General features: G+C 45.8%; 1 protein-coding gene across 1 annotated transcript in view; it reads left to right on the top strand.

The window, feature by feature from the left end:
• The first annotated feature begins 1909 nt into the window (after nucleotides 1-1909).
• Nucleotides 1910-26319, top strand: part of GLP2R (glucagon like peptide 2 receptor) — a 46218-nt gene continuing 21808 nt past the window's right edge. Inside the window, exons 1-9 of the mRNA XM_068530308.1 lie at nucleotides 1910-2098; nucleotides 7348-7435; nucleotides 9388-9492; nucleotides 12046-12167; nucleotides 16929-17035; nucleotides 19029-19182; nucleotides 21593-21752; nucleotides 22791-22851; nucleotides 25511-25580. Of these exons, the coding sequence (XP_068386409.1) occupies nucleotides 1910-2098; nucleotides 7348-7435; nucleotides 9388-9492; nucleotides 12046-12167; nucleotides 16929-17035; nucleotides 19029-19182; nucleotides 21593-21752; nucleotides 22791-22851; nucleotides 25511-25580 (1056 nt within the window). The remainder of the gene's footprint in view (nucleotides 2099-7347; nucleotides 7436-9387; nucleotides 9493-12045; nucleotides 12168-16928; nucleotides 17036-19028; nucleotides 19183-21592; nucleotides 21753-22790; nucleotides 22852-25510; nucleotides 25581-26319) is intronic.

The following is a 26319-nucleotide window of genomic DNA, read 5'->3' on the forward strand; positions in this document are numbered from 1 at the left end:
TCATTTGGGTCCATATTACTCTGTCTGGACTTTCCTGCTGGCAAAAACCGAGGACTGTGGTCTGTGCTGTGGGTAGCCTGTGAGCTGTGTCTCGTTTGTCCTGGTTGCCAGCCAGTCTTGTGGGAAGAGGAGTTACCTCATTTTATCACTAGATGGCATCCATCCAACAGGTTGGGAAGTCGTGTGCAGTCCCCCAACCCCTGTCCCTTCAGAAAAAGGATGTTTTTGAGAAGAAGTTCAAAGAGGTTAGACAGAATATTCTTATCAAAGAGGCACTGTCTTTGCCAGCAGGCAACTTGGAGGGTAGTCTGTAAAGTGCATTGTAGACTAGCTTTACAGCCCCACACAGGATCAGAGCTATCACGTGAGCAGTTTTCCTCCTCTCGGTCACTTCATCCCTCTCTCTGCTGTCCCAGAGAGATGAACACATGGACGCCAGAGGTCACATCATTATATGAGTCCATCTGGCGGGGGGTGGCGTCTGTGTTCATTATGAGTGTTTTACTTCTGACATTTAGAGTCTTGCCACTTTTTTTTTTTTTTTTTTTTTTTTTAAGATTTCCAAGGATTTCCATTAAGTGACGCTCACCTGTTCTTCTCCAACTGTTCAGAATTCACTCACTTGGGTAAATTAACCAGGTTAAGCTCCTCTGGTTCAACTTATTGGGGGGAAAAAAAACCCTAAATGGAAACATAGTCTTCCTGTCTCTTGCTGACCAGCGTTTCATCCAGTCTGGACATCTTCTGCTGGGACTCCAGTTCAGGAGGCTGGAAAGACTTGGAAGCGGCTGCCGGGAGCTAGACAGGGAGGGGAGGGTGAGAAGGGCCAAGCAGAGCCTCTCAGAGACACAGTGCTGAGCCTACTAGAGAAAAGGAACTCACCTAGAGGGTTAGGGTCAGATATGGCACCTTACCAAGTAGCTGTGGTCAGGTGACTGGTCAGAAAACCTGGGTATCCTGGCTCTGCCATTTACTTGCTGTGTGGCCTTGGGCAAACCACCTAACCTCTCTGAAACTCCATGTTGCAGCTGTCAAGTGGAGAAATAATCATACCCTCACAGGGTTATCGTGAGGATGAATGAAATAGGATGCCAGGCGAAAAGATGTTATATATATGAGGTGTGGTGAGAAAGTACACACACGTTAGTTGGCAATAGTGGATCATGGGTTCTGACAAAGGATCTGCCAGGTGGACTGAGCAACCTTTGCTCGCAACAAGTAGGGGCAATCCAGAGGCGTGCACATTTTTGAATTTTTAGGATGTTGTTTGGCTGTTGTGTGGCAGGAACTCGAGGTGCTGAGTGAGGTTTTGCTTCAGGCCCTGGGTCAGGAGCTGCTATCTCCTGGGCTGGGCAGCTGTCTTTCTGGAAGTCTTGGCATAAACAGGGCCCAGAGGAGACTCTGCCTTTGTGGCTGGGCTCAGCCCAACCTGGACAAACTTAAAGCCTTAGCAAGAATTGTCCCCCTCACAAAGCTGCCCACCTCAGAACTGGCTAGGGGCCCATCCTCCCTGCCACTGGTCCTCAGCAGCTGGAACCCAAGCCGGTCCCACCCTGGTCCTGTGCACAGAGCGGGGCTTCGGGGGTGGAACCCACTGACCGCTTTGCCTTTTCTCCTGGGCGGCCTCTGTCCAGGAAGTCCCAGGAGCACAGCTGACTTGGGGGAGGTCTGGGAAAAATCTCCTTGCCTTTTGGGGGGGCCGGGACGGGGGATGAGTCGTCACAGATGAGAAACTTTGGAGATTTGGTAGATGGCTCTAGACTGGGGCAGACGCTCTTGGGGCGGCGTCCAGAGGGTTTGTGCAAACATTCTTTCGCCGTAGGAAGAGGAATGCAAGAGGAGGCCGCCTGTGGTACATCTTGGACCGTTCAAGCAATGTGCCAGCACTTGTGACTGCACAGCGAGGAAGATGAGGCCAGAACCGAGCCGGGCAGGGCCCAGGAGTAGGAGAGTGGGACCCCTGCCCGGAGCCCACACACTGCCCACGGGCATCCCTGCCACCTGGGGGGCCAGGCCTCCCCCCTCCCCTGGGAAGCGGGCTCTCTGGACCCCTGCGAGGCCCTTCCTGGCCCTGCTGCTTCTGGTTTCCATCAAGCAAGTAAGAGCCGTTTGTATTATTATTGTTACTGTTATTATTATCAGTTGTATGTATTTTCTGACTGTAGAAGCACTTCAGGCCTCTTGTAGGCAATTTGGAAAATGTAAAACAGTATTAAGACAATAACGATCAACCATAATCCAAGCATTCAGAGGTAATCACTGTTCATATTTTGGCATATGTTCCTCAAATCCTTTTTCTATGCTTTTTTTTTTCTCACACAGCTGGAATTAGGATGCAGAAAGCATTTTGTATCCTGGTCTCCCCTTTACATCATATTATAAGCATTTTCCCATGTCAGCGTGAACATTGCAAAGAGCATTTAGAACTCCTGCATGTTTCCTCCTGTCCACTTTCATCATTCTTTCAGGTTTCAGTTATTTAAATTGAATGGGTGGATTTTTTTTCCCCTTCCTTCCTTCCTTCCTTCCTTCCATTTCTTCCTTCCTTCCTTCCTATTATACAAATACAGAATGCTCATTTTTTACAAAAATAAACTTACCGAATCCAGAGAAGCATAAATACAAACTACACATCACTGTAATACCACCATTCAGAGATCACCCTCATTCACATTTTTTTGACTTATACTTAAGACATTTTTCTACCATTTATTTACATATAGTTTTTTTTAAAACAAACATAGACTCATCCTATAAATATTTTCTTGCAATATGCTTTTTTCCTTAACAAAATACACTAATATCACAAACTAACACTTTCATGAAACAGTTACTATGCCCCAGGTCTAGTGCCAGGTCTGGGGCCCTTATTATCTCATTTCATGTTCTCAGCAACCCTGGGAGGGAGGGTCTCCTGTTAACCCCATTTTACAGATGAGAAAACTGAGTCTCAAGGAGGTTGAACTTTTTTCCTACATCAGAAAATGTAGCTCCATGGCATGATGTTTAAGGTCTTCAGGGATGTATCATAATGTATGTAACTATCTTCTTTAGTTGGGCATTCTTGGTAGCTTGTTTTATTCTTATCCAAGGAGACGAGACCTTTGCCCCTTCCCTTTTCAAGGTTCCTTTTTTATACCGGGCCACGATGTGAAGGAAATTCAGTTCCATTCACCTGAGTAAGGAAGTGTCTTGAGAAATGCTTCTCTTCTTCCTTTGGTCCATGGACAGAGTTTGGCATCAAAAAATATAAACTCTCTAAGGCTCTTTAAGAAGTGAATGTGTGGCTCTTTCATACTTTGCTGATGAGAGTGTAAAAAGGTGAATATTTTTAAATAAAAATTATTTTTTTGGCTAGGATAGATAGTTTGGCAGTACATTGTCAAAACCTTCTAAGAATGTATAGTCTATGACCCAGAAATTCCAATTCAAAGAATTTTTCCTAAGAAAACAAAGATGTGCTCAAATTTTTAGCTGAGAATATTTTCATTACAGCATCATTTATATTACCAAACATCTAAAACAGTGTAGATGTTCAATGCTAGAGGATTTAAAAAATAAATTATATCACATTCATCCATAGAAAATTATGGAGCTCTTAAAATGGTGTTTTAGAAGTGTAGTTCTTGAAATGGAAATACAGTCACAATATATCTTCTAGTGGGAAAAAAGGCTACAAAACAGTATGATTTCCTTTTGGGTTAAAATGAAAAAGAAAAGAAAGACGAAAGAAAAAGGATGTGAGTGCAGAGAGAAGAGCCTGGAAGGAGATGGTTATTTCTGACTAAAAAGATTAAGATTCCATCTTCTCCCCTTTTTGCTTGTCTGTTCATTTTTATTTTATTTACAGTGAAGTCTATTCCTTCAGTAACAAAGAATAATAGAAGTTTTATTTTTTTATTATTATTTTTTAAAATTTTTATTTATTTATATTTTGTTTTTGGCTGTGTTGGGTCTCCGTTTCTGTGCGAGGGCTTTCTCTAGTTGCGGCAAGCGGGGGCCACTCTTCATCGGGGTGCACGGGCCTCTCACTATCGCGGCCTCTCTTGTTGCGGAGCACAGGCTCCAGACGCGCAGGCTCAGTAGTTGTAGCTCACGGGCCTAGTTGCTCCACGGCATGTAGGATCTTCCTAGACCAGGGCTCGAACCCGTGTCCCCTGCATTGGCAGGCAGATTCTCAACCGCTGCGCCACCAGGGAAGCCCTAGAAGTTTTATTTAAAGCAAGTCAGCAGCGGCTTTTCCCCCCTTTTCCTTACTCCCTTCTCAGCCAAGTGTGTTGTGATGCTGGTTGCCCATGCAAGGAAAAGAGGAATCGAGATCAAGCTGAACTTTTCCAGTTAGAAAACATCCACTCGTCGTTACTTTATTTGGATTTGGCTGTGATTGAACTTGGATTTGCCGCCTGTGTTTTTGGTGTCGTTAGGACAAATACCTGGGAAGACAGTCTGAGTCTGTCCAGCTCTTCTAGACTGACCAGATTCAGGGCTTCTTAGGTTTTATCTTTTTCTTTCGACCATGGCTATTAGTCACGGCAAAGAGCAGGGGGATAGGAGAATGTTAGTCCCGGGACAGCTCACATATACGATTGATTTTATTATCTCTTCCTCTGCCGGGTCCTGGTGGATATAAACAGCACTTTATCCAAGAAAGGGTCTTTCTTTGGTGACATGGAGGAATGTGGAAGCTGATGATTTGGTTATCAACATCTCTGCTGAATTTGTAAAAATAATATAGTCAGTTATGGTCCCATTAGGATGTGTATTTCTTTAAACAATGTGTTCTTATGTTCCATTGTGCCTCTTGGGCCATAACTGAGAGAGAGATTATTACTGGAGATTTAAAACTCACTGCAAACTGAAACCAAGGGATAAATGCCAATTATTTCAGCATCATTATCATCATGATGACTACTTATTGGCTAATCCCATGGTTCCCAAATTGTGTGCTAAGGTGCCCCAGGGCACCGCTGTGAACTCGCAGGGGTGCTGTTAGATATTTTAATTTTTTGAGGGAAGCAGCGCTTCATTATTATTATCCATTCCTTTGGATGATGTTGTATCTTTGCAAAGCTGGGCTTCTTTGCAGTTGCTGTGATAAAAAGCAAGCACTGCACAAAAATCAGTGTGGGACAGGAGCACAGGTGGTGATGGCCAATCTGATTCTCAGGTCTGAGATGTTTTACAATCCCCAGCAGGCACTAAGTTTGTTCGGGCCTACCTACTTAATTAGTGGAACTTTAGATATTTCTTTTGGCCTGGGGATGCTGTGGGAAAATTATCGAGACACGAAAGGCACCGAGAGCTGAGAAAGTTTGGGAACCTCTCGTCCAATGATGGCCATACTAGGTCTTCTTCAGAAAGTTGGCTGTGTGATTCTCTGGAAAAATTGCAAAGGAACTACTCTCAGACCCTAATGTGAATGCCATGGGATTGGGCAGGGGGGCATGGTGGGCAGAGGAGGGAGGGGGTAGATTGGACTAATTACTCAGGAGGTGAAAACTAGCTACCTGTGGGGCTCATAGATGGTTTTTGTTTGTTTGTTTCATTCTCTCTCTATATGTGTGTGTGTGTGTGTGTGTGTGTGTGTGTGTGTGTGTGTGTGTGTGTGAATGCCTTTTGGTGGGCTATCTCCCCAATTTACAATAGCCCCACCATCACCTGTCCCACCTCATTCTTTCAGGTTACCTACCTGGCCCAGAAAAGCACTGAGTTTGTTACCCCTTGTGAGAGGAGACAAAGCCACAAAGCTGACTGATTTGCTGGGTGATCTTAGCCCAGATCACATATTTAACCCCTGCTGGGTTCATCCCAGCCCCCTCCTCGCTCCATCTCTGAGCCTCTGTTTCTTTAGCTGGACAATGAGGGAGAAAGAGGACAGTAGCCCCTGTGCTAAGGGCTGGTGTTCAGAGATGAAGGGCCAGCTCGGCCCTCCAGGAACATACGGGGTAGTGAGCGAGATGAACGTGTGACCGGCCGATGACAGTACAAAGTGATGGGTTGTGTGTGGGGTCCCGGGGCACCGCGGAGGGTTACTAGCTCCAGGCTTCAGTGAGAGACGTGGCCGAATGGGACCAGCGGCCATGAGCTTGAGTTGAGCACTGACACGTGAACAGGGAGTGAGCCAGGGGGAAGCGAGTGTGGAAGGGAGGTGCCGACAGGAAGGGCAAAGATCCCAAGTCATGGGAGAGCAGGATGGGGGTTGAGAGACTTGGGACGGGTGTGGCTGAGAAGTTCAGTCTTGAGTCAAGGGGTCCTGAGGGGAAGACTAGGCAGGGGAGCCCCCATTCTCAGGTCAGCCCTGGGGACCAGTCCCCCTGGAACAGCATGGAGGGGGGACGTGGCACCAGTGAGGACGTGAAGGGAATGGGAGGCCGGCTTGGAGAGGAGAGAAACGCAGGAGGACAGACTCGGGTGCGTAGGTGGATGTGGGGGCGGGAGGGGAGGAGTGGGGGACGACTCCTGGCTTCTGGTTTGTGGCTGAGAGGACGATGGTGCCAGAACTGAGCCACTAGGTAGGGGCCTGTTTGGAAGCAGAGGAAGACAGGGTGAGACTGTCACCCGACTTAAGCCAGCCACTTGTATAATCACCTTATCTTTAGCAGACGCTGAGTCCTTTAGGGCAGAGACTGTGTCTTGCCCATCTTTGTACCCCCTTAATTCCTTCCTAATGGAAAGCCTGGCACACAGTAAGTTCTCAATTAAAATGAGTAAATTGAAGAAGGGAAAGCCCCTTTAAAACCAAAACCAATGGTTCACCTACACAATTAGAAGTTGTTAGACAACCCAATTATCTGGAAGGCCCCCCAAATGTATGCTGTATATCCAAGGTTCTATGGGATGTTGGAAATAAAAAAGATCCTGAAGCCTCGGTACAGTAGCAGAGCATCTGTGACCCAATGTCTTCAACTCTGGACCCACAGCCACCTGGGCGGGACAGCACAGGCCCTGCAATTGTTCTGGCTCTTCTCTGACCACCGTTGAGCCCTCTTAGTGCACTGCCCCTCTCTTTGAGATCCACAGAGCCTTAGAAGCATGCAGCTATTCTTCTGGCTGGTTGTGAAACGTCAGGATGGGCACATTGCGTCCTCTTGAAATGTCAAGCTCATTGAAGATTTTGAAAAAAATCTTTTGTGTTTGTTTCAGACCCAATATGATTAGATTATGGAGCGCATGTAAAATGTGTATGTATCTTGAAGATAGGACATAAGTTACCAAAGAAATTGTTTCGAGGTGCAGGCCATTGTGGACTCATCAGTGGGAAGGTTTGAGAATCATGGTGTGAGATGATGGCAAGGCCACCTCTGGGCTTGCTGCTAACTGCGGGTCACCGTGGCTTTCTCTGCTCAGGTTACGGGATCTCTCCTTGAGGAGACAACTCGGAAGTGGGCTCAGTACAAAGAGAAGTGTCTGAGAGACTTACTCAAGGAAACTTCTGGTAAGTACATGTATCAGTTATCTATGGCTGTATAACAAATAGCCCCAAAGCTTAGTGGCTTAAAACAGTAATAACAATGATTTATTATCTCTCACAGTTTCTGTGGGTCAGGAATTCAGACAGAGCACACTGAAGATGGCTTGTGTCTGCTCTACAATGTCTGGAGTTTAGCTGGAAGACTCAAAAGCCAGGGGTTGGATTCATCTGAAGCCTGGTTCACGCCCATGTGTGCTGGTTGATGCTGGGAATCAAGCTGGGGCTGTTGGCCGGAACACTTCCATGTGGTCTCTCCATATGGCCTGGGCTTCCTCACAGCATGGTGGCTGGGTTGCAAGGACAAGCATGACCAGAGGCCACGTTGCCTTTTGTGACCTTGCCTTGGAAGTCACTTCTGCCATGTTCAGTTGGGTCAGACAGTTAGAAAGGCTACCTGCCTCCATTGTAAAAGAGCATGCGAGATGGGATATATATGTGTGTGGCCATCTTTGATAAAAGCCATCTGTCACAGCACACTGACCGCCTAATCACATGACGTGAGCCCCTGTTGTAGATTAACCCAGGAATCTACTGTGTGTTGAGGGGGGTGTCCTTCGGTCTCCCATGGTGTTAACACTTCTCTTATCCTGGTCTACATTAGGTTTAGAGCATTCTAGCTAATATGTTAATAGTTTGGTCAGCCCACAGCCTCTTCTGCCTACATGCTGACTCTTTGGATACATCCAGATTCTATTTTTTTTTTTTTTTTTTTTTAAAGAAAAGAAAGGAATAAGGAGACTTGGCCCACTGCCTCTGAGACTGGGGACTGTGGATGAAAGTTGCCTCCTCCTTGTTCTCCTGGCTTCTTTCAGATCATTTCATTCAGGGACCCGGAGGTTGACAGGACACTATAAACTCGCTCTGCCTTTTCCTGACCTGAAGGCAGTCCCAGCCTCCAAGCTATGCCCTCCTCCCTCTAAATAGTCCTTCAGCCAGGTGGGCGGCCACCGAGGCTTGATTCGTTACAGGAACCACTCCCGCCTAGAGGAATATTGCTTTCTGAGGTCAAAGTAGGGCAGGTTCTCCTGATCAGGTGCCACGCTTTGGGCAGCTCAGCCAGGTGAGCGCCCACACGCTGGGAGCTGACACTGGGCAACCAGGTCCATAGGGTGCCCCGAGCCAGCCCGGAACCCAGCAGATCTGCGCTTGCAGGGTCCCGATACCAGCAGCCTGGCTCTTCACCCTGAGTGACCCCCGAGTTCTAGCTTAATAGGGAGCCAATGGTAGGAAATGATGCTTGGTAACCAGGAGTGAGGAGCTTGCAATACGGATGTTTGGCGTCCAGCCTGAAGCCCCTCATTTGACTCTGGGGGCCCATAAGGGTGGGGCTAATGTCTGTAGCATCTCATTGCCAAGTGCCAGGGTGTAAATCATACCCTGAGTTTGAGGTGCCCAAATATTTCATAATGATCATTGGATTAATCTTCAAACAGAGAAGTCTGACCAGGTAGTGCTTGCGTCAGGTACACACGACCAAGAACCTGGATCCTGCAAATCCCCTTATATCCACTGGTCATTTTGCACATTTCATATTAAGGGTGTTCCAGGATCTAACTGGTGAAGGTTTGACAATTATTTAGTTAATTATGGGACAGAAGATGCTGGCTGAACATCCAAGTGTCCTCCTGACCCTGAGTTTCTGTGAGAGTTCAGCTCATGTAAAGTAAACCAAAATCAGTGTGACGTGCACATTGACATAAAAGGCTGGACCACCGCCAGGGGTCAAGTTGGGTAGACAGAGCCACAGTGTGGGGCTGCATGAAGCATTCCTGTCCTCTCCACGTGGCTCCTCATCCTTGACCCATCTGGAGAGTGCGACGCCCCCTGCTGGTCCCTATGCAGCCTACACCAGCTTCTGATGCCAGGGAGGTGGGTTCTGGGCTCCATCAGTTTATTTTGTCCTCTTCTTTCTGCAGGCACAGTTTGTAACGGGACCTTTGATCAGTATGTGTGCTGGCCTCATTCCACTGCAGGAAATGTCTCTGTTCCCTGCCCTTCATACTTACCTTGGTGGCGCAAAGGTAATAAGTCTTATTTTACCAATTTCTAACACTTCCTTTATGGCTGGTCCCTCCTGGGCAGACCAGCCAAGGGGCGGTGAGGGGAAGGCTCCAACCAGGTTCTTTTCTCCAGCCCTCTTCTCCCACGAAAGGTCTCCTTCTAAGCTGTCAGTAACACATCTTCCTTTTCCTCTCTGCTTCTTCTCTTGTCTTCCTGCAAGTCTTCTGTGCCTGGAGGTTCTGTTTATATCAGAGCCCTCTTTTCTTTGAAGAGCTGAGAGTCCAAGTCTGGCTACCACAGACTTTGCTGCAGTGAGAGTAAGACTTATCACCGTCACGGAGAGGAGAAGGAGATGCGGAGCAAGGCTGGGATGCTGACATCCGGGCAGTTCTTGCTTCTCGGATGGAGAGGAAGGCCATCAAGACGACCCTTGCAATAGCGTTGGGACGAATTGGTGCTTTTCAGCCCCATGGGACTTAGATGGGGAATTTTACCCTTAGCTTGCCCTGAAGTTACCATTACTTAGAACCCACCTCCACCTGCCCCAGCAGCCCAGCCTCCTGGTTGTGTGATTCTGGACGGGTGGGGAGTGAAACAATTCAAATCTAAGAACAGACCGCTATTCTCAAGGAACATCAGTGATTACAAAGTTCCAGGCCAAACAAAATGAGAATGGGTTTCTTTCTTTCTTTTTTTTTTTTTTTTTTTTTTGGCCACACCGCGCGGCTTGCAGGATCTTAGTTCCCCAACCAGGGATCAAACCCAGGCCCTCGGCAGTGAGAGCATGGAGTCCTAACCACTGGACTGCCAGGGAATTCCCGAGAATGGGTTTCTGAGAAGGGGAGATGGTGATATTTGGTACTTAATTTCAGCCCAAGAAATCATCACATCAGTTAAAATTTGGTTTCAATATTTTGATGCCTCCAGAGCAAAGAGAGAGAATTTCGAAGGAAGATGCATTTCTGGATGGGAGCAGTAGTGACATATTCTATGGAACTGTCTGTCATCTGGGGAAATTCAGTGGGAATCAGCCCAGAAGGCCTGAGGATGTGAAGCTGAAGGGAAGATACTAGAGAGTTTGCTGGACCAGCGGGGTCAGTTCAGTGGGGGAGGAAAGAGCTTGCTGAAGTCAGGAGCCCTGAGGGAGGGCTTTATTCTCTGAGACTTTGGGAAAGTTCCCAGAGCCCTCTAAGCTGTGGTTTCCTTGTAAAGTGAAGTGAATAACAGCCGATTCTTAAGGGCGTTTTGAGGCATGAATGGGAAGGCACACATCGGGTCCACCACACAGTGGGTGCCTCGTAAGTGGGAGCTGAGGCCGAGCCCCACCAAGGTCACACCCCTTGGATTCCTTCAGGGCTTTAAGGACCCGAAAGTCTGCGACTCCTTGAGGGCACATGGAACAGATCAGCATCGCCCAGCCCTACCGTCTACCTGTTCCTTCCCAAGAGCTAAAAACACAGGTCGATTCCACTTTAAGAGAAAAAGTGATCAAAAATCCAAACTTACAAAGAAGTTGAGTTAAAGGCCTTTTAAAAAAAAATTGGGTTCTGGGCTCCTGAAATGTACTCAAGGGAGCGTGAGTCCCAAAAGGTAGGAAGTGACTCTTCCCCTCGACATCGTGTGCATCAAATTTTTAGAATCCAAATGGGGTGCCTGATGTCAAAGGAGGACGTGGCACGAGTGGAGGGATTTGGAGAAGAAAGGATGGAGCAGAGTTCTTGCGGATGAGATTAGAGGAAGGAGCACTAGAATATGAGAAGGGAGAGAATATACAGGCACAGAAGACTGACCGTGAGGCTGGGGCCTGATCGCGAAGCAAACTGCTTTATGCTACAGGCTTTAAACTCCCCTCCGTAGAGGAAGATTATGTGGAGCCAGTGAAGGTGTTAAGGCATGAGAAGGACATCGTAGGGTTTGTGGTTTGGGGAGATGACGCTGGTAGCCTGTGGTTGATGAACTGAGGGATGGAGGGGGATCGGAGAGGTGAGTTTGGAAGCTCCTGCAGTGGTCCAGAAAAAGAGAGGATGAGGATGTGGATACAGGTAGAGGCAAGAGGTTGGGAAGAAGAAGAAAGAGTAAAGAAAAATATTGGAGGTAGGATAGTCAAGACTTGTCATCAGAAGCAGGAATTGAGGGACAGAGAGGGGTAAGGCGCTGCCTAAGGCCACAGAGCTCATAGGTGGCAGAGCTGGCTCGGTCCAGCGCCCTCTCTTCTTCATGGCACACGGCCTCTTGGGCATCAGGAAGCCCCAGGTCTGCGTCTCCCAGCTGGGCCACACCTTGGAGGGCTGTCACATCTCTGAGTCACGAGGGACCGTTCCAGCTCCGGGGACTTTGGGTAAACACAGCAGACATTAACGGAACATGGTTTGTTATGAGATGTAGAGGCTTCCGTGTTTTTCTTTCCATCCTAAATAAACAGCAAGGATGCTATGAGCCCCCAGAAGGGGAAGTGAAAATTCCTTTTCCCTGGGATTTTCCACAGCTTTGCGGTGAGGATGAGGGCCTTCCCACGTGCTCGGGGAACGGGCTGCGTGTTCTGACCTTTCCCCCAGAGCTGTGTTTACTTTCAGAGAACTCAGGAAGGGCCTACAGATACTGCCTTTCTCAGGGCACTTGGCAGACGCTGGAGAACTCCACAGATATTTGGCAGGACAACTCCGAATGCGCTGAGGACCACAGCTTCAAACAAAAAGTGAGTCAGCTGGGCTCGGTGAGGACGGGCCCTGCGGCCCAAACCAACCTCTGCCGGGGTCCCCACAATAGGGGCCACACAAAGAGCCCGCCCCCAGTGCGCCTGCCCCAGACTCACCTGGGAAGGTCCTCCGTCACCCAAAACAGCAACCCGGACGGCAGCCGCAGAATCCCTTCTGCTGCTGGGATGAGATGTGAACCTCTCAGGGAAGGAGCCCCAGCCTCTGTGCTTGCTGTTCCTTCCGCCTGGAACACTTTCCCCGGCTCTTCTGTGGCTTCTCCTTCCCATCAGTCACATTTCAAGCTCAATGTCTCCTTCCAAGTGAAGTCTTCCAAGGCCACCCCATGGAGAATGGTCTCCATGGTCACTTTCTACCATTCCCCCCAGCCTTTACAGCACCTGTCACTCTCTGACATTCTCTGGCATCTGCCCCCTCCTAGAATGTAGACTTGGTGGTGGCAGGAGGCAGTGTGTCCTGAGGGACACACACCTAGCATCCGGGGTACAAGCTCAAGGCCAAGGGCCTGGCAGCCCGACTTCACGTCCAGAGTCTTTGCTCCCTAGCTGTTTATACCCCACCCTTCACTGCTCTGTGCCTCTGCTTCCCCGTCCATCCCCAGCAGAGTGTATTTATTGCATGTACCGTGTGAGGGTTGAAAGAGTTGATAGACATACAGTTCTCTGGAGAGAGCCTGACCCCTTGTCGCCACGATGTAAGTAAGAGTGCTGGCTCCGTCACCAGGGTCCAGCCTGTTCGCTGGGCAATAAATCGTCATATCATGTCTGTGGTTCCTTCCCAGTGGGAACTGGCCCATCCTTGGCTCTCTTGTCTATCACATCTTCCCATGAGGCATGAAGAACCTTCCATCAGATCCTCTACCTCCGCAGGGAATTTTTTCTCAACCTCTTTTTAACTTTATTACTTGACTTGAGTTGGCACAAGCCCGTGTTCCCTAGACCATGTGACAGGTCACACCTCTTAAAGGTATTAAAATCATACCTGTGCTTGGGTTGGATCCAGCTTATCTCAAGAATTTGTCTGACTTTTCTCACAACACCAAACTCATGCTCACTGCATGCCGTGAACTGTGCACTTTGTATATATTTCTTATCTTCCCTCCTGGACGAAGCTGCTTGAGGACAATGACAAAGTCAGAGTTATATCAGAATACCTGCCACCCCTGGCCTAGTGCTGCTAAAGGTGCACAAAAGCCTTTACATACAGTGGGCACTTAGTAAATATTGAATGAATGGTTTCACAGATTCTGAGTCAGTGGGTGTGTGGTGGGGGTCTAGGTGTCAGTACTGGTGGGAAAGCTCCCCAGGTGACTCTGAAGAGACTGGAAACAGAGGTGGTGACAAGGAATTCACCAGCAGGTGTGAGATGCCTGCTGCTTGCTCTGGGCTGAGGTCTGCCGACAGGGACAGCGAAGCAAGATGGGAAAACTGCACTTTCCAAGACAGGAAGTAAAGTTTTCTCTCTTTAGAGCAGTGAGGACACGGGCATTGCCTCCCCCTCTCTGCAAATGGCCATATTTCCAAGAAATCAAATACTTTAAAAAAAAGTTTCTGGCCATGTTTACCTGTGTTTCTAGTAGAGGGTTGAATTTTTGCCCAAAAAAGGCTAGTGTTAGTAAATCTATGCCCTTTGGAGTTTTGGCAAACGAGATATGTTATGTTCTTCCAACTGACAACTCACTGGGGGTCCTTATGCATGTTAACTGGTGCTTTTTTAAGGAGATTGTGTGTGTGTGTGTGTGTGTGTCTGTGTGTGTGTGTCTCTGTCTTTCAAAATTGTACACACTATGTCTTTTCCATCTTCACTGTGCATTCGTCGTGCACTGTGGCCATAACTTTTGCAGTTTGAAGTGTGACAACAAGACTAGCACAATTCTCTAAAATGTCACAGGTAGAAGATTGGTCCTTACTGTAGATCTTAGCAACCTCGGCATATGAATTTTTTTTCTTTCCTTATTAAGTCGAGAACTTTCATCTTTTCACTTAAAGGAAGCACTTCGTGGCTTCTCTTTGGCACATCCGAATTGCCAGCATCAATACTCTTCGGGGCCATTACTAAGTAAAATAAGGGTCACTTGAACACAAGCACTGCTGTACCAAGACAGTCTAGCTAATAACCAAGAGGTACTAAGTGACTAACGGGCAGGATATGCTGGACAGAGGGATGAGTCATGGCTCAGGAAGGACAGAGCGGGGCGGTGTGAGATTTCACCACCCTGCTCAGAATGGCGCACAATTTAAAATTCATGAATTGTTTATTTTTGAAATTTTCCATTTAATATTCTTGGACCGAAGGTTGACAGCAGGTAACTGAAACCACAGAGAGCAAAACTGCAGATAACGGGAAACGACTGTAAAAGAAAAAGTTGATAAATTGGACTTTATCAAAATTAAAAACTTATGCTCTTTTAAAGACACTGTTAAAAAAATAAAAAGGCAAGCCACAAAATGAGAGAAAATACTGGCAAAACATGTATCTGACAGATTTATATCTAGAATATATAAAGAAGATTTACAATTCAAAATTAAGACCAACAATCCAATTTAAAAGGTGGCCGAATATTTGAACAGATACTTTACTAAATAAAATATACAGATGGCAAATATGCACACAGAGTGATTCTCAAATCATTAATCATTAGAGAAGTGCAAATAAAGCCACCATAAGGTACTACTACACACCCATTAGAATGATTAAAATTTAGAAGACTGATTGTAGGAAATGGTAGTAGACCCTCAAGCAGCCGGCACTCTGGTGGGAATGTAAAGTGATACAACTTATTTAGAAAACAGTTTGGCAGTTTCTTGAGAAGTTAAAACATACACCATGCTACCGCATCATTCTATTTCTAGATATTTATCTGAGAGAAATGAAAACCCATGTCCACATAAAAAGTTGTACAGAAATTCTCCGAGCAACTTTATATGTGAGAGCCAAACTCTGAAAACAATCCGAATGTCCATCAGTGGGTGAGTGCATAAATAAATTGTGGTGTATTCACAATGGAATACTACTCAGCAATAAAAAAGGAATAAACTATTAAATTTTAAAAAATTTTAGATTTACTCTTTATTGAGGTAATATTGGTCTACAGCATTATTTAAGTTTCATGTAGACAACATTCTATTGCTACTTCTGTATACCCTACAGTGTGCTCACTACCAAAAATTTACTTTCCATCCACTGCCATATAGTTGATCCCCTTTACTCTTTTCACCATCCCCCGGCCCCTCCCCCTCTGGTAACCACTACTCTGTATATATGTGTTTGTTTTTGTTTGGTTTGATCATTTATTTTGTTTTTTGTTTTTGTTCATTTTTTTATATTCCACGTATGAGTGAAATCATACAGTATTTGTCTTTCTCTGTCTGACTTATTTCACTCACCATAATACCCTCAAGGTTCATCCATGTTTTTGCAAATGGCAAGATTTCATCTTTTTTATGGCCGAGTAGTATTCTTGTATATATTTACCATATCTTCTTTAGCCACTCAACTGTTGCTGGGCACTTAGGGTGTTTCCATATCTTGGCTGTTGTAAGTAATGAACATAAGAGTGTATATATCTTTTTGAATTAGTGTTTTTGTATTCTTTGGATAAATATCAAGAAGTGGGATAGCTGGATCAAATGGTAGTTCTAGTCTTAATTTTTGGAAGGAACCTCCATACTGTTTTCCATAGTGGCTGCACCAGTTTGCATTCCCGTCAACGGTGTAGGAGGGCTTGCTTTTCTCCACATTCTCACCAACACTTGTTATTTCTTGCCTTTTTGACAATAGCCAAGGAATGAACTATTGGTACATGCTATGACATGGATGAATCTCTAAATAATTATTCTGAGGGAAATAAGCCTAACAAAAAATAGAATATTATAAGATTCCATTTATATAACATTTTAGAAAATGCAAACTACTCTCTAAAGGCAAGGGATAGTGAGAGGGGATGAATTACTAAGGGTCACAAGGAAACTTTCAGGAGGTGATGGAAATGTTCATGATCTTGAATGTGGTGATGAAATCACAGATATATTCATGTCCAAATTCACCAAGGTTTATACTTTAAATATGTGCAGCTGATTGTACCCCAATTATACTTCAGTAAAGCTGATGAAAGAGTTATGCCGAGAAGTTTAGCATAACCTAGCAGGTAATACGTATTTACTGTGGGTTCTTGTGCAAAAATTTATTCAGAAACATAATCTTGATGGCTATATGCACAGTGGATTGAGTGAGAAGATGGGATTTCCTTTGGAAAATCACACTTAATAACAGAATTGCCAGTAAACTAACCTCTGTTCACAATCAGGGTATCCTGGGACTCAGGGAAAATATTCCAGTGTTTAAGTGGGTCTTTGTTAAAGAGATCATCTATGAAAAGTTACTTTAGGAAGGAGACATCCCGATGGAAACCCGGCCCTGTCTTCCAGAGACAGGGACCCCGATGCTCTAGGGACAGCACGTTTGGGGGCAAAGAACCTGTCCTCATTCCCAAGATGTCCTCTTGTCCTGGGCACAATGCTCCTATGATATTGTGAATCTCAGTGCATCACTGCTGGGCAGTGGGACCAGCCATGGAGGTGAGACCCCCAGTGGGCTCTTCACTCATGAAGGTTCCTCGAACTCTGAGATGTGCCAGAGAGCTGTGGTGTAAACAGGTCTACTAGGGTTCGAGGCATGGAGAGGGGGTTGGACACCATAGCTGCCTGGCTTGGCGGTCACACCTGCTCTTTCTCTGCGTTCAGGTGGAACACCGCGCCTTGCTGTCGACCTTGCAGCTGTTGTACACTGTGGGGTACTCCCTCTCCATCGTCTCCCTCTTCCTGGCTCTCACCCTCCTCTTGTTTCTTCGGTGAGTGGAACTTCTGCTGTCACGTGTTCAGACAGGTACCCAGGCATGTGCTCGTTGGCTCCCTTTAGAAGGCAGGAGACTGGGCTGGATGATTTCATGGCTCCTCAGAGCTGGAAGGGATCCGAGAGATCCATCCCATTTTGTAGGCAAAGGAAAGGGATCTCAGAGGTCCAGAGAAAGACACTGAGTCACCCCAGGTCGCAAAGCACAGCTAGGACTGGAATCTGGGACTCCTAACTCTGCTTTTGCCTCTTTTGGATTAGATGACCTCTGCCCAGCCCTGGTCTAAATTCCTAGTTACACCCATTACTACCACAGCCCCTTCTCACCACAGCTCTATCAGATGCATTATTTTTATGGATGAGATTAAGAAACTTCCCCAAAACGAATTAGTGAGTGGGAGAGCTGGGGTTTTAATCCAGGGCCCTCGGACTCCAATTAGCCATCAATCATTTGAGTGCTTCATTGGTGCCAGGCACCGTTCTAAGCGCATTACATGCATCAAGTCATTTAAGTCTCTTTCTAATCAGAATTAAGATGAATTCTAATCCTAGGAGATTAGCCTTATTATTACCCCATTTTATAAGTGAGTTGACTGAAATATGGAGAGATGACGTGACTTGCTCACAATCACACAGCTGGCAAGTGATGGAGCCAGCATCACAACCGGGTGGTCCAGAGCCTGAGCATTTTCACTCCCTTCTACTGTCTTTCAGAATCCAAATCCTGAATGCATTTTACAAAATCACGTTTTTAGAAACGACCTGAGTGAGATATTTGTAGACCCCCTAGGGAGCCCTCCAAGGCTGTCTCCTGGTCTTGGTCCATTCAGGAACATAACGGAGTGTAATGTGGCAGAATGAGCGTTCGACGCAGATGTGGAGACCTGGATGGGGACCCTGGAGACCTGGATGCTAATTCCAGAGCAGCTCCCACCTGGGCTCTGCGAGGCCCAGGGCTGGCCCCACCTCACCCCTCAATCCCATGATGTTCTTGAGGTCCTAGAGCGGAGAGCGGAGTCATGACCACTTACCCCACTGGGAGAACAATGATTGAACAATGGGAGAGAATTCCACAGCCTGTGCCCTCTGCTATCTGTGCTCTCCTCCACTCGCCTTCCCAGAGTCCCAGAACCAGGCCAGGAGAAAATAACTGCCTGGCCTTGGAGGAAGTAACTTTAGCAGAGCCTGGGTCGACCACGTGTCCATTTTGTCTCTGGCTCTGGGCCCAGCCTGGGGAGAAGGATGCATACATAGTAAAACACAAAGACCCGCTCAAATCTTTTTGGAAACTAAAAAAGTAATAATAGCTCTAAAGCAAGGCAGGACTGGACGGACATATGCTGCACAGGGGCATAGGCAGGGCTCTGAGAGCACAGTGATGGAAAAGGTCCTTTCGCTAGAGAGACCGCGGATGCAGTTTTACATCAGCCGGCACAGGAGGCCCCAGCTGGGTGAGGGAGGTCATGAGAGCTGATATTTTCCAGGCACTTAAGTGCCAGGTACTGTGTGAGCACTTTTCACCCATTAACTGGTTGAATCCTCCTGCAGCCCTTTATGGTGAGTGCCCTTGTTCTTACAGGGAGTAGAGTCTCGGAGAGCCATATATTGACCTCAGAGTTTCTGGGTCTAAATCTCAGCTCTGCCACTTGCTGCTCTGGGACTTTGGACTTAAGCTTTCTGCCTCAATTCCCCCATTTGTAATGTTGGGAGCTGTAAGGAGTAAGGATACCCATAAGTACCCACAGGCAAATAGCTTGGAACATAGCCTGGCACGCTGAGCATTCTATAGATGATAGCTGTTATTCTCTCCATCTTACACATGAGGAAAATGAGGCACAGAGAGGAAAGATCCTTTACGCCAGCTATCCAGCTCTGGAGACTACACTCTGAACCTGTGCCCTTCAGTGACAGATACACAGGTTTCAGGCACACACCTGTTGGTCTGAGCCATTCTTTTCTGAGGGAAGACACTCGGTTTTCTCCTTGCACAGAAAACTCCACTGCACACGCAACTATATCCACATGAACTTGTTTGCTTCTTTCATCCTGAGAGCCCTGGCTGTGCTGGTGAAAGACGTCATCTTCTACAACTCTTACTCTAAGAGGCCCAACAGTGAGAAAGAGTGGATGTCCTACGTGTCAGAGGTATGTCCTTCCTTACCGTTGGCCTCGACCTGATGCATCAATACTGGGAACTGCAAGAAGGCAAGGCTGGGGAGAAGAGAGAGATAAAGCGGTGTCAGTCTCTCTGGTTAGAGATGCATCACCTAACTTTAAAAAAAAACTCAACTTCCCGAGAATGGGGCAGGTAAAGGAAATCAGTAGTGGAAAATTTCACTGAGAGGCTGCTTTACACCCAATGGGTGGAAAATTTCTTCACCTGTAGACAAAAGAAATGGACCAGATCAACCTTTTACAATTATTACTGTGTTTTACAGCAGTAAAGCATTTCTACATATGTTGAGATGGTTTTTCCTTTATCTTGTTAATAATGAATGCAGTAACCTGTCAAACTACCTTGCACTCCTGGAAGAAATCCAACTAGGTCCTGATATAGTAATCTCTCTCCCCTCCTGCTGGACTGTTTGCTAACACTGTGTTTTGTTTAGCAGTTCCTCATCTACATTCAGGAGTAATTTTCTTTTCTTGTACAGGCATACCTTGGAGATACTATGGTTTGGTTCCGGACCACTATAGTAAAGCAAGTATCTCAATAAGGCAACTCACATGAATTTTTTGGTTTCCCAGTGCATGTAAAAGTTATGCGTACACTATACTATAGTCTGTTAAGTGTGCAGTAGCATTGTGTCTAAAAAAATAATGTACATACCTTAATTTAAAAATACTTCATTGCTAAAAAATGCTAACCATCATCTGACAACATGGGGTTGCCACAAACCTTCAGTTTGTAAAAAACACAGTATCTGAGCAGCCCAATAAGGCAAAGTACAATATACGAGGTATGTTTGTACTGCCTTTATCAGGTTTTATCAGGTACTGCCTTTATCAGCATAAAGTTTATGCTGACTTCTCAAGACAAATTATCGCTTTCTCACTTCTCTGGAAGAATTTATTTAAGATGGGTATTATTTCTTCCTTAAATGTTTGATAGATTACCCTAGTGAAGCCATTTGGGCCCAGAGTTTTCTTTATTGCAAGGCTTTTAATTATGGATTAATTAGGACTATTACATTGTGATTTTCTGTTTCTTCTGGTGTCAGCTGTAGTAATGTGTTTTTCTAGGAATTTGTCTACTTCATCTAGCTTTTCAAATTTATTGGCATATTGTTTATATACCCTTAAGATCTTTTTAAGGTCTGTTACATCTATTGTGGTATTCCTTTTTTCGTTCCTGATATTATTTGTACCCTCACTCTCTTTTCTCCCCCCTTGATAATCCTTGCTAAAGTTTCTCAATTTTACTGGACTTTTCAAAGAACAAACTTTTGGCATTGTTGATTCTCTTTATTTTATGTCCTCTATTTCATTGATTTCTGCTGTTATCTTTATTATTTCCTCCCACGTACTTTCTTTGGCTTTATTTTGCTGTTCTTTTTCTAACATTTTTGACATATTTAAGGTAAGTGACTTTCAGCCTTTTTCTTTCTTAATAAATGCATTTGAGTTTGTAAATTTCATTCTAGTTGTAAAATTCATCCTAGCTGCATGCCCCAAGTTTTTTTTTTGTTTTTTTTTTTTTAATAATGGAGACATTCATTTGGATTTTCCTACAGGATGGTAGTTATTATTAGTAGCTCACACTTATGTTTTTTTTTTTTTAATTAATTAATTTATTTATTTATTTTTGCTGTGTTGGGTCTTCGTTTCTGTGCGAGGGCTTTCTCTAGTTTCGGCGAGCGGGGGCCACTCTTCATTGCGGTGCGCGGGCCTCTCACTATCGCGGCCTCTCTTGTTGCGGAGCACAGGCTCCAGACGCGCAGGCTCAGTAGTTGTGGCTCACGGGCCTAGTTGCTCCGCGGCATGTGGGATCTTCCCAGACCAGGGCTTGAACCCGTGTCCCCTGCATTGGCAGGCAGATTCTCAACCACTGCGCCACCAGGGAAGCCCATGCCCCAAGTTTTGATATGCAGTATTCTCCATACATTCAGTTCAGGAATAATTTCTAATTTCTATTATCATTTCTTTTTTGATTCATGAATTATTTAGAAGTCTATGTCCTCATTTCTAGTTATATGAAAATTTTTAAATTATTAGTACCTTGCTTCATTGAACTGAGAAGACATACCTTTCAGTGCTTTCTGTTTTTAACTTTTAAAAAATTTTTGCAGTGCTTTCTTTATGGAAATTGCTGATGATGAATTCTCCTTGTCTTTGTCTAGAAATGTCTAGGATGTCAAGAAGCTGGGCTTTAAAACCTACATGAAGCCCCCATATTTTTATATTGTTGCCAACCTCTCTGAGATGGTCAGCAAGGGTTTGGGAGAGAGGGGAGCTCAGAGGGAGGGGCTGTGCATGTGGGGGCCCTTCTCCACCCTGGGGGGGTCCAGATGCTGAGGGAGCCTGGACTCACCCCCATGTGCTCTGTCCTCTGCAGGTGTCCACTTCCTGCCGCTCGGCCCAGGTTCTCCTGCACTACTTCGTGGGTGCCAATTACTCATGGCTGCTGGTTGAAGGCCTTTACCTCCACACGCTCCTGGAGCCCATCGTGCTTTCGGAAAGGCGGCTGTGGCCCAGATACCTGCTGGTGGGTTGGGGTGAGTGATCTGAACCCCCAGCCTCTTCTCCTGGGGACCTATCAGAACGTGGGAGCCCAACAGAGGTTTTGGTTGGAGTTAGGGACCAACTGGAGCGAGGTTTCTGGGACAGATAACCCCTCAATCACAAGAGACTCTGAAAAGAGGGGTGTGTGTGTGTGAGTGTGCACGCACTCCCATGCACACGTGTACATGCATGTAGACATAAGTGCTGTAGACCCGATGCACACGTTCGAAACTTGGGAAGGTTTTGGTAGACTCAGATGACATTCCTCCTACCCTGTCCCCAACTGTATTCATCTACTAGGGCTGCCATAACAAAATACCATAGTCTCTGTGTCTTGAAACACAGATGTTTATTTCTGGAGGCTGGGAACTGTGAGATCACAGTGCCAGGATGGTTGAGTTCTGATGAAGGTTCCTCTTCCTGGCTTGCAGACAGCTGCCTTCTTGCTGTAGCCTCACATCATGGCGGGGGGAGAGAGAGTGAGAGTGAGAAAAAGAGCTCTCTGGTCTCCTCTTCTATGGACACTAATCCTATCACGATGACCACCCCCTACACACACCTCATCTAAACCTAATTACCTCCAAAGGTCTCATCTCCAAATGTCATCACGTTGGGGGTTAGGGCTTCAACATATGAATCCGGAGGGGACACAAACAATCAGTCCACGTGCCAACTAAGTCTCCAAGATAAGGTCTGGAACCCCTGTTGCCACAAACTCTTTGGGGAAGCTGAGGCTGCGGCATTCAGAGGGCATAACTTTGGCCAGTGATTCAGGCGGTTTGATAATTGTCTTTGGATCTACTCTAAGCTGCTCTGTGGCGTGTGGCAGATCCGTCCTCCTCTCTGCTTCCTGGTTTCTCAGTCAACGGCCCTGTGCCACTGTAGGCCTCTCCAGCTCTCACTGTCCCCAGTTCTATGATGTTTGGGTTTTTATAAGTTCCAACCAGCTGTGCTTGGCCCATCAGGGTAGTGTAGGCAGTAGGCAAGTGTGGCCAGCCAGCCCTTGACTCCATTTCCGTGTTTTCTCCCAGCCTTCCCGGTGCTTTTCGTTGTGCCCTGGAGCATTGCCCGTGCTCAGCTGGAGAACACAGGGTAGGTAATCCACCTCTTTTTACACTTCCATGAGCTCGCCATTCCCAGATAGGCCCCAATATACGGAAATACACTATTTTCCCAAAAGAGAATATCCACTCCCTTCCATTCTGGCCATCTAGAGTATACTTAAGTGTGTAGATAAAAGAATCAAATACCTTTCCTGTAGAAATTGGTCTATTAATTTAGTTACACATGCAAATAAGCACAAAATTAGCACAAATTAGTACAAAGATTGGCTGCTTAGGTTAGCAGCGACCCTGGGTACATACAAATATAGGTACAAGAATGGTTATGGCATTCACAGTGGGGGAAAAAAGGCAACACCCACTCAAACAAGAAAAATCCCTGAACATCCATCAACAGGGGAATCACCAAACAAATTGTGGCATACCTATATAGTGGACTATTATAAAACTACTGAAAAAACAAGTTAGTTCTGTACCTTTTGGCTTTTAGGGACTAAACCTCAACAGCGTGTTGTTGAGCTTGTTGCTGCATAATGTGTGTCAGTAATTCCATTTCTTTCCCTCCAAATAGTTACCACCAAAAATCCCCTACACAGACATACCTTGGAGATATTGTGGGTTCAGTTCAGGCCACCACAATAAAGTGAATATCTCAATAAAGCGAGGCACGTGAATGTTTTGGTTTCCCAGTACATGTGAAAGCTATGTTTACACTATACTGTGTATTTGTTAAATATTTGTTAACTATTTGTTAAATAGTAAGACTTGAAAGTAGCAATTACTCCTTGATCCATGGGCTACTGTATACTATTAAGTGTGCTGTAGCATTATGTCTTAAAAAAAATCTTGATTAAAAATACTTTATTGCTAAAAAAAAAATGCTAACCGTCATCTGAGGCTTCAGTGAGTCGTAATCTTTCTGCTGGTGGAGGGTCTGGATGGCTGCTGACTGATCAGAGCGGTGGTTGCTACAGGTTGGAGTGTCTGCAGCAATTTCTTAAAATAAGACAAAATGACGACGTTTGCCACATCTATTTTTCCGTTTATGAACGATTTCTCTGTAGCATGCACGCTATTTGATAGCATCTTATCCACAGAAGAACTTCTTTCAAGATTGGAGTCAAACCTTTCAAACCCTGCTGCTGCTTTATCAACTTATTTGATGTAATCTTCTAAATCCTTTGTTGTCTTTCCAACAATCTTCACAACGTCTTCACCAGGAGTAGATTCCATCTCAGAAAACCACTTCCTTTGCTCATCCATAAGAAGCAACTCCTCATCGGTTTAGTTTTATGATGAGATGGCAGCAATTCAGTCACACCTTCGGGATCCAGTTCTAATTCTAGCTCTCTTGCTGTTTCCACCACATTTGCAGTTAGTTCATCCATTGAAGTCTTGAACCCCTCAAAGTCATCCATCAAGGTTGGAATCAACTTCTTCCACAGTCCTGTTAATGTTTCTTTTTGACCTCTTCCCATGAATCATGAATGTTCTTAATAGCGTCTAGAATGGTGAATCTTTTCCTGAAAGTTTTCAACTTACTTTACCCAGATCCATCAGAGGAGTCAGCATCTACAGCAGCTATATAGCCTTACAAAATGTATTTGTTAAATAGTAAGACTTGAAAGTAACAATTACTCCTTGATCCATGGGCTACAGAATGAATGTTGTGTTAGCAGGCATGAAAACAACATTAATCTCATTGTACATCTCCATCAGAGCTCTTGGGTCACCAGTGCATTGTCAATGAGCAGTCATATTTTTGAAAGGAATCTTTTTTTTTTTCTGAGCAGTTTCTCCCAACAGTGAGCTAAAAATATTCAAGAACTGTTTGCTGCAAGAACCCTAGCTTTCAGCCAATCTCGGCTTTCGACATGCCTTCCTCACTAAGCTTAATCATTTCTAACATTTGATTTAAAATGAGGGATGTGTCACTCTTCCTTTCACTTGAACACTTAGAGGCCTTTGTAGGGTTACTAATTGGCCTAATTTCAATATTTCTGTGTCTCGGGGAATTAGGGAGGCCTGAGGAGAGGGACAGAGATAGGGGAACGGCCGGTTGGTGGAGCAGTCAGAACACACACATTTATTAAGTTCACCATCTCATATGGGCACAGATCATGGCACCCCAAAACAGTTACCATAGTAACATCAAAGATCACTGATCACAGATCGCCATAACAAGTATAATAACAATGAAAAGCTTTAAAATGTTGCAAGAATTACCAAAATGTGACACAGAGACACGAAGTGAGCAAATGCCGTTGGAAGATAGTGCCTACAGACTTGCCCGACGCACAAACGTCAAACCGATTGCACAAACCTTCAATTTGTAAAAAACGCAATATCTGCGAAGTGCAATAAAGTGAAGCACAGTAAAATGAGGTGTGCCTGTAGAATTAAGAATTCATGTTTGTATGAACACGGAGAAAATTGTGGAAGGATACACACCAAGCTATTAGCACGAAGACCACTTTCCTGGTTAAAAAAAAAAGTCCACGGTATCAACCTAATAGGAAGGGATTTGGGCCCTCCCTCCCGCCCTCCCTCCCCCCTCCCCCTCCCCCTCCCCCCGCCCCCCTCCCAAGTGAGCCTTGAGCGTGAGCATCCTTCTTCCGAGGGCACAGGCCCTTTACCTTCAGCCTTGTCTCAAACGCAAGTCTCCTTTTACTGCTCGCTCTTTGCCATAGGTGCTGGGGAACCAACAGGAATAAGAATATCTGGTGGATCATCCGAGGACCCATGCTGCTTTGTGTAACGGTGAGGACCATCCCACCCACCCTCTTTCCTCTCTGAGCTCAGCAGCTGTGGAGGACCCTGTCCCCTCCCCTACCATCCACCAGATTCTCTGGCTCAGAGTGAACCTGGGCCAGATCCCTTGAGATGGAGACACTGAGCTGTGAGTAGGATCTGCTGAACGAGAAGAAGCAAGTAAGAAACTCCTCCTTGGTGTCATGTCAAGGCAGAAGTAAGTGTGCCATATTATCCCCCCTACCCCCCCAAAAAGAAACTTCTCCTTGTTCTGGTTCAGTACCTAAATCCAGGCTTACACTATAAGCCTCCTTCTCTCTGGGTTTTCGAACGATGTAGAGAAACCCGTAATCAGCTCAGTGACCTCATGTCAGCCGGCTGTGATGTGCACAAACCCTGCAGGGGATGCAGGTGCCTTCGGTCCTGGACGAGCCCGGGGAGAGCAAAGCTATGGGCTTGGATTTACCACCATCAGCAGGAGGGAGGGGAGACTAAGGAAGCGTCTTTTAGAGGAGGAAAGCATGCGATCGCTATTAACCCAAAGCTGTGATGGGGGTTCGAGTCAGGAGGTGATGCTGAGACCTTGTGGGAGAAGGCCCTTTATTCCTTAAGGCCCAGAATTTGGGGGGTGCAGAGGGACTGCTCAAGCCGGAGTCCTAAAGCTCCTTTAGATGGTAGCATGTGAGGAAGACATCTGCCCAAGAAGTTCGGGGGAGGGGCAGGGAGATAGCAGACAGTTGGAAGGATG

The sequence above is a fragment of the Eschrichtius robustus genome, chromosome 20, assembly GCF_028021215.1.
Source record: "Eschrichtius robustus isolate mEscRob2 chromosome 20, mEscRob2.pri, whole genome shotgun sequence".
Taxonomy (NCBI): Eukaryota; Metazoa; Chordata; class Mammalia; order Artiodactyla; family Eschrichtiidae; genus Eschrichtius; species Eschrichtius robustus.